The sequence below is a fragment of the Octopus bimaculoides genome, chromosome 3 (genome assembly GCF_001194135.2).
Source record: "Octopus bimaculoides isolate UCB-OBI-ISO-001 chromosome 3, ASM119413v2, whole genome shotgun sequence".
Classification (NCBI taxonomy): Eukaryota; Metazoa; Mollusca; class Cephalopoda; order Octopoda; family Octopodidae; genus Octopus; species Octopus bimaculoides.
This window is the reverse complement of record NC_068983.1, coordinates 146,981,866-146,990,120: the sequence shown is the minus strand read 5'-3', so window position 1 is coordinate 146,990,120 and position 8,255 is coordinate 146,981,866. Positions and strand designations below refer to the sequence as shown.

The following is an 8,255-nucleotide window of genomic DNA, read 5'->3' as shown; positions in this document are numbered from 1 at the left end:
GGTCATAATGTCTTACGTTTAAGATGATTCCCATGCATTCCCTGAAGAGAAGGTTACAATTTTAATATCACAGATCCCTATGGATCACATAGGTTGTAATCCTTTGAAACATATGTAGGAATAAAGTATGCAATTATAACATGCGTTTTCTCCATTCTTTAAATTTTTAAATATACTCAAATACCCAAAATTTCAAGGAGTTCCTGCCTTAAAAACAGGAACTATACCACAGTTATTTTGTGTTCTTTGCTACATTGGTTTCTATTAACCCATTTATTCTATCCGAAGAATTTTTATTCATTAAGATAGAAGAAATACATATAATTATATATATATATAATCAGGAGAACATATATCCAAAAAAGAAGCACACTCTAAAAGATAGTTAACTTGACCAAGCCTCAAGCGAATTAACTCACCGTAGAGATATATGCCCTTTACTGTTTGAATCCAACAAGCCATCCATGAAGCTTTGTTTTATGGATGCAAAACCAATGATCACTCTGTAACTGGACATATATTTAACTGCATGTAAGTACATTATTGCTCTCTCCTTTAGAGTGTGTTTCTTTTCCAGATATATGATCCCCTGACAATCCATTCATGACACGGTCACAAAGTTTCTTACAAATTACTATCACGTGGTATTGCATTAGATATCTATAATGATGACTCATGCTTCTACATATTCTCAAAAGCCACCAGCTCTCTGATAACATGGAACTTTATGACATCAGTTATTCAACAAAGAATATTCCAACACCGTCTAATGAGGTTTATACGAGAATACTCCTAAAGAAAATGATTGACCTCATAAGATGAATGAGGTAGAAGGCATACTTCTACAATTAAGGCATGTCACCATCTGCAACCAGCGAGTACGGGATCAAGTCTAAGAGATTCTCATCAATGATCAAAGGACTTGAAGACTTTGAAACAAACCTACTGGGCATCATTCCCAAGCTAAAATTCCATAAGTCTTCTTCCCCCTTTCAATGCAAACTCCATACAGACATACATCAACTAGAAATCTGTCATGTCCTTACTCGTCTCGGACAGAACTAAAAGTATATAGGATAGATACATACACTTACAATGGCCTTTTAGACAACTGTGTAACACAAAAGTATACATGTGCTTCCCTGCACACATACAATGACGTTAACAGTGAAACCAAACAATTAGCCAATAGCCTAGGTATTAAGGAAAACTAAAAGGAAGGAATATCATCAAAGCATCAAAGTAGAGACATGCCAGTGATGAGATACTTTGCTCCTTTTCTCAAAAGGACAAAAAAGAACAATAGGAATAAGATAGAACCAGGACACTGCTTACAATACACAATGCAAACTAACCTAAAAGTAATATTGTTAGGCTCTGCCTAGGAAGGAAGCAGAGGTTTGTTAAACATAGATGACACCATCAGTGCTTTAATATAGGGTTTGAAAAATTATGTTTGTGCCTAATGCAAAAAGAATACTCTCTGCAGACGTCCAAAAAGTCACTGAAGCAGTAAGAGAATTCAAGAGCAGAAAGAAGAATGGCAGGGCATTCAATTAGAAAGAAACATTTACATGCTGGAAGGGGAAAATGCTGGTTGACTGACAGGTAAAAACCTAAAATGAAAAATAGAATTGTTAATTGTAGCAATTCAGAAACAAAATATTAGAACACACTTAGTACAAACAAAGATTGATAAAATTCAGTCAGAGAATGAAGACAGCTGTGGAACAGAAGGCTAAAGCATTAAGCATCTCTTAAGTGAATGTAGTAAAACAGTACAATAAGTATATATGCACAAGTATTACTGTGTCAGTAAAAGAGTATATTGGGATGTAAGCCATGTGTGTGCATTCAAAATAACAGAAAAGTGGCATGAGCCACAGATTGTGATGGTGAATGATAACTACAGGATTTTATGAGATTTTTCCATTAAGACTGACCATACTATTTGAAACAAGGAGCCCAGATATGATAGTTGAAGGAAAAAGAATAATGTGTATGCTCATAGACTACACAGTACTATATGAGAGTAGAGTGGAAATCAAAGAAACTAAGAAAACTGTGAACTATCAAGATCTTAGCCAGAGAAATTAAGAGATTGTAGAATGCAAAGGTTACAATTGTTCCTGTGGTAATTGGTGCACCAGGCACATCACCCAAACTGCTACCTAAGTGGTTGAAGGATATTGGAATTGAAGGATTCATTGTCAGTCTGCAGAAGTTCTTTTCTGTATTCTACAAGAATCTGAAGAAATTGAAAATGAAATGTATTACTAGCTAAGACATTCTTCCTAATATCAAGAGACCATAAAGCATCATCATCATCATCATCATCATTTAGCGTCCATTGTCTATGCTGGTATGGGTTGGGTGGTTTCACCAAGGCTGGCAAACTGGATGGCTGCACCAGCCCCCACTTAAGTTTGGCATGGTTTCTATGGCTGGATGCCCTTCCTAATTGCAACCACTCCAAGAGTGTAATGGGTGCTGCTTTTACTTGCCACTGACACAGGTGCCATTTGTGTGACAACAGTATCTGCCATGACTGCAATTCTTCTTGGCTTGATGGGTTTTCTCAAGCACAACATAATGCCAAAGGTCTTGGTCATTGGCTCTGTAAGGCCCAACACTCAAAAGGTGCTTTTTACATGTTACTGGCATGAGTGCCAGTTATATGACACCAGCATCAGCCATGACTACAATTTTGCTTGGCTTGATGGGTCTTCTCAACCACAGCATATTGCCAAAGGTCTCAGTCACTAGTCATTGCTTCTGTGAGACCCAAAATTCGAGGATCATGCTTCACTACCTTGTCCCATGTCTTCCTGGGTCTATTCAAGTGAAAGTACAATGGGCTTGTGTGTTTGTTGAGAGAAATAAGTTTTATAGACAAAACAAAATTTTCCAGATGGATACCAAGAAGTTCTACAGAGAATCAGAGAAACAACAAGTAGAAGTAAAGTAAAAACCAAACAGAGAAAGATGAGAAATTCTGGAAGAACATTTGAAGCAAATTAAAAGGAATACAGTGGGGAAGCATCCTGGATCAATAGAGACTATGAAATAATGTAGGAAGTTGAACAACAGAGGTGGAAACAATTAAGAGTGCCACAACTGAGACAGGTCCTCAGTAAAGCATGCAAATGGAATATACCAGGAATAGATCAAATACCAACTTACTTGTTGCATGCACTTACAGGTATCCATAAGATATTACTCAATATCATTATTCAGAATCTTGATAAATCTCCAAAGTGGTTGACAAAAGGCACTGTGTGTCTCCTTTCCGAAACAAAGCAAGCTAAAAACCTAAGAAACTATATGCCCATTATAAGTCTCATCAAAACTTACAAGATTTAGGACTCTGTACTAACAGAAAGAATGTACACCTTCCTTGAAGAAAATACAGTCATACCATAACAAAAAGGTGGTAAACTAAACTCTTATGGTTCTAAATATCAGTTTCACATTAATAAGATGATTCTTGAAAACTGTCACAAAAAAAAAAAAGAATTTGAATACTGCATGGATAAGCTACATGAAATCTTTTGACATGAGTGAATATTGAAAGCTCTTAACAAATACAAAATCTTTTCAGTTATCTCAGATTTTCTCTAATATAATATAGCCTAGTGGACAACAACTCTTTGTCTTAACCTCAGCAATAAAGTCATGTAGTCTGGCAAAATCAAATAAAACTGTGGAATTATCCAAGTTCAGTTACTCTCACCACTCTTGTTCTGTGTTGCACTCTTCTCTTTTTCAAATGAACTAAACAACACTCTGTATGGATATAAACTTGGCAATAACAAAAAACTAGTCTGATCAACCATCTCTTTTTTATAAACAATTTAAAGTTGTATGTTAAGAATAACTAAGAATTAAAACTTTTAGCAATGATAAAGCAGTTCAGTAATGATATGGAATTTGATCATGACAAATGCACAAAAACAACTTCTAAGGTGGAAAACTGACATCATTTATTCAACCAGACATAGAAGCAACCATGAAAGAATGAGATCCAGAAAGAATTTATAAATATCATGGCATAAATGAGGATGATGGTATTCAGCATACATAAATGAAGGCGAAAACTCAAAAGGAGTACTACAGAAGAATAAAGCTGATCCTGGAAACCGAACTGAACTCCAAAAACTACATAGAATCTATTAACACTTTGGTAGTGCCTGATTTATAATATGGTGACCTACAAAGAATGGACTAAAAACCAGAAAACTACCAACTGTCAATTAAATGCAACATCCAAAGGCAGATATAGAACACTTCTATCTGCGAAGGGAAGAAAGTGGAAGAGCTGTAATCCAAATAGAGCTCTCATATAAAATAGCTACAATTGGTCTGCAGAAGTACTTAAGCAAGAACCATAACTGGATGTTAGAGAGAGAACATGAATCCCATAAGAAACTCCATTATGTAAACAAAGAAGCTGAGAAATATAGAGCAGATTAACACTTTGCAGAAATAGAAAATGCTAACAAAACTGACAAGATATCAACACAGACAGCTGAAGTACACAAGATGAAAGCAAAAGCAGAAGGACCTAAAACCTTGAAAGACACGTTGCAGTAGAAATCATCAACACCTAGCTGGGACAGACTGAGAGTATTAAGGGCCCTTGGGCATAACTATTTACCAGGCCCCTTTAAATATGTGTTTCAGTAGAGTTAACATGTAGAGTGCAGGCCTCTTAGAGCTCCGGGCCTTTGAGCAGTGCCTGACTGACCGACGGTTCAGTCTACCCTTGACACCTACACTACACCAGGGAAGCTGATATAGATCAATCACAAATTCAGCAGTGGGGCTGTGAAGTTCAGGGCTGAAGGTAGAAACAGGGGATCCATTCTTGCTGCCTAGGACTACAGTCTATATACAAAAAATTATTAAGTTGACATCTTAAAGAATGGAGAACACTCCATGTGCAGAGTACATAGCATGTACAGCTTTCAAAACCCATTCATCTACCCCTGGCTTTCTCAGAGCTCACCATATCACACAGTGAGGTACTCTTTGAAGGCTTTTTCCAAGTTCACAAGAACCAAGTACAATGGTTTATTCTTAGTCAAATATTTCTCCTACAGTTGTCTGACTATAAAGATAGCATCAGTAGTGCTCCTCCTCAGCACGAAACCAAAACTACATTTTAGCTAATGCACTTGCATGTTCATACATATACATGTATATATGAATGCTCACCAATGTATTTGCACTGAAAAAAATTTAAATGTACAATAAAACATATAGTAATTAAAACGAGATATAGTTTAAAGAAACATGACATGAAAGATTTCCTGACTAGGTTGAGTTGAGTACTCTACATGCCTATTCACATAACCATTTCTCAAACTGCAGTCTAGTATGACCAGATGCACCAGTAAACCCTTTTTTGAGATATTTGGTACTGAGATACACAAACATCTTGAAAGTGTTCTTTTTCTAAGTTTGACAAAATATCTTAATTTTAATTTACACTTGTAGTCTATCTTTTGTATGTCGTTTGTATTATTATGACTGCTTTAGAGAGTCCTTGCCACTAGATGTGTGTGATTTTGTCTATTAACTGTTAGTTTGATTTTTTTAAAGAATAGTGATGCTTAGTTCATTTTCAACTCCTGCATTTTCTTCATTTTTATCCTGAGGAGAGATATTGTTACTGCTTTGAAGAAATTGGTCCAACTCATCTGTTTCCATTATTTTATGTTGTATTTTTGTTTTTGTGATTTTTTTTCCTTTGTTCTTTTGTAATTTCATTTGTAATTATGTCTTCTTCAATAGCATGATGACATTGTTAGTTGGCATTGTTAGGAGACAAGGCATTTTATCATCTGTATGTGATACTGGGCCTAAAGAGTCTTCTTTTGTTATCTCCAAAACTTTGGCTGGTGGTATTCAGGAAACTAGGGCTTGTTGCTCTTTCTGATGCTGTGGACGATTTTTATTATTTTCCCCAGGTCTTCTGTGAACTCTGACAAATGTAACAATTAAGCTTTCTAATCTGCATCATCAGTCACAAGTTCTTTGTCTCAGCACCTCTTTACTTACTAGATACAGTCCCAGTATGGCTTTGTGGTGTTCAGGGGTCTTTAGAATTTGCAAGTTCATTTTGATAGCCCCGCTGACCACAGGTTACCTTTTGTATAGCCTCATATAGCAACACAAAAGTTACTACTAATCACAGGTCTACACCATGTCGAATGTCTCTTATTCTGACTCTTATGTTTCTTTGCCCAACAGTTCTGAAGAGTGAGTTTAGTTGAAAACATCAACCCCACTACTTCACTTGTACTTTATTTTATTTACCCAAGAGGGATAAAAGGCAAATGTGATTTCAGTAGAATTTGAACTCAGAATATAAAGAGCTAGAACAAATACTACAAACCATTATGTCCAATATTGTAACAATTCAGCTAACCACTACCATATGTACTTGACAAGTTGCCAAATAGATGTGTTATTATTGTTAATAAAAGAAAGATCTTATAAGACATAAGGGATTTAAAGTGAACAACTACATTTGTTGACTATTGATCCGATGGCTACTGATGTTGTTGATAGGTGTAGTTGATTAAATATAGTTTCTTTTATACAAATGGAACACAAAAGTACAGCTATTTATAACATATAACATTTATGATCGAGGATACATGACAAAAAATCAAAATTGAAAGCAAAACGTCAATAATTTCTTGTGGTTCTTATAAATGAAACAACAAATCAACAACATTTTAATAATCAATTAAAGAAAGAGAAACATTTATTAACAAGGTAGTGATTTGCATGATCCAGTAATTATAAACAATTTATGAATATTGTATAAGTAAATACAAAATGAAGGCAACAGATATGATTCTACAACAATATTTCCTTTTGATTTCTTGAACTTGACTCTATCAATAAAATTATCAATGAATTGTAGCAAGTTGTAAACTGCCTTCTGTTTGTTATAATTCCATGTTTTAGATGCTCACTAAGATTGTATAGGGCTAATCTTTAGAAGAGATACTAAAGTATCAAAACCTGATCAGACCTGTCCAACACCTACTAGCTGGATTTCCCAAATATGACTACATGAAACAACCACAGTGGGTCAGCCAGGTCATACCTAGATAGAGTATCCATCAGTTCAGTGAATAGAGATCCAGTAGGGTGTCCCCAATTTCAAACGGTTGACTACACAAATTACAAATTTTTGATCTGTATGACTAAGACAGAGTTCACAAACAGGAAACATCCGACAGGTTAAGGTGATTGGCAGCTTACTGATTCTCCTCGCTTAAGTTAATATAACACACCAAAAGGATCACACTCACTTCATTCTTCTCTGATTTCAAACATTCTGTTTTCAATGCTTCTGTATATTTGTTGTATACAATAACAACTTATTTTTTTCAGTTTTGAGAATATTTTATGACATGAAATAAATAATGTTGTTGATTTTTTTTTCTCTTTCTCATTAAAGCCAGGAATATTTCCTGTGGTTTCACAGAAGGCACATGCCAGTATAGCAACCTAACTTACTACTCAACATGGGAAAGAATAAATTCAAGAAACGATACTAACCTAACAGATGGTAAGTAATTATTCTTTATTTTATATTGCATTAGCATCCCTTCTTTTATTTTTGATGACTGTATATTTATCAGCAGACTTATGTGTTCAGTTAGTTATCTATGATTCTTGGACTTGAAATATAAAGAAGTAAGCTTGTGGAAAACTGAGTCTATAGCTAAGATTCAATTTCTTGTTCAAACCTTCCTACATTATTAATATTTTTGCATGAACATAGTAAATTCCCATTGAAGCCTTAATAAATATTTTGTTTTCGTATTTGATTTGTACTATTTATAGCTTTTGAGGTATTTTGATGTTTATGCTCTTATATAGTTTTTATATAATTTTATACCATTTATCATTTTATCAATTAAAAGGAAATTGTATCTCTGACTCTTCAGGATCTACATATCTGACAAACAATTTGAATTTTGTAAAGGATATCAGTTTCATTGATTGCATATATTTGCTATACACATGCACATATACACACACATACATGCATCATCCTCATAATCATCATTGTCATCATGAAACGGACATTTTAAGATGACTTGGATTGGACAGTTTGACCAGAACTGGCAAGCTGGAGAACGACACCAAGTTCCAATGTGATTTTGCTTGGTGTCTATGGCTGGATTCCTTTCCTAATGCCAACCAGGGAAACAACATCATGCACACAT

The 8,255-nt window shown here is 34.9% G+C and overlaps 2 protein-coding genes across 2 annotated transcripts in view; both read left to right on the top strand.

The window, feature by feature from the left end:
• LOC106884077 (MAM and LDL-receptor class A domain-containing protein 1) overlaps nucleotides 1-7,615 on the top strand; it is a 79,006-nt gene extending 71,391 nt beyond the window's left edge. Inside the window, exon 17 of the mRNA XM_014935296.2 lies at nucleotides 7,481-7,615. Within this exon, the coding sequence (XP_014790782.2) occupies nucleotides 7,481-7,599 (119 nt within the window). The 3' untranslated portion in view covers nucleotides 7,600-7,615. The remainder of the gene's footprint in view (nucleotides 1-7,480) is intronic.
• Nucleotides 1-8,255, top strand: part of LOC106875508 (serine protease 48) — a 466,125-nt gene that overhangs the window by 395,601 nt on the left and 62,269 nt on the right. The gene's annotated exons all lie outside the window — the stretch shown is intronic.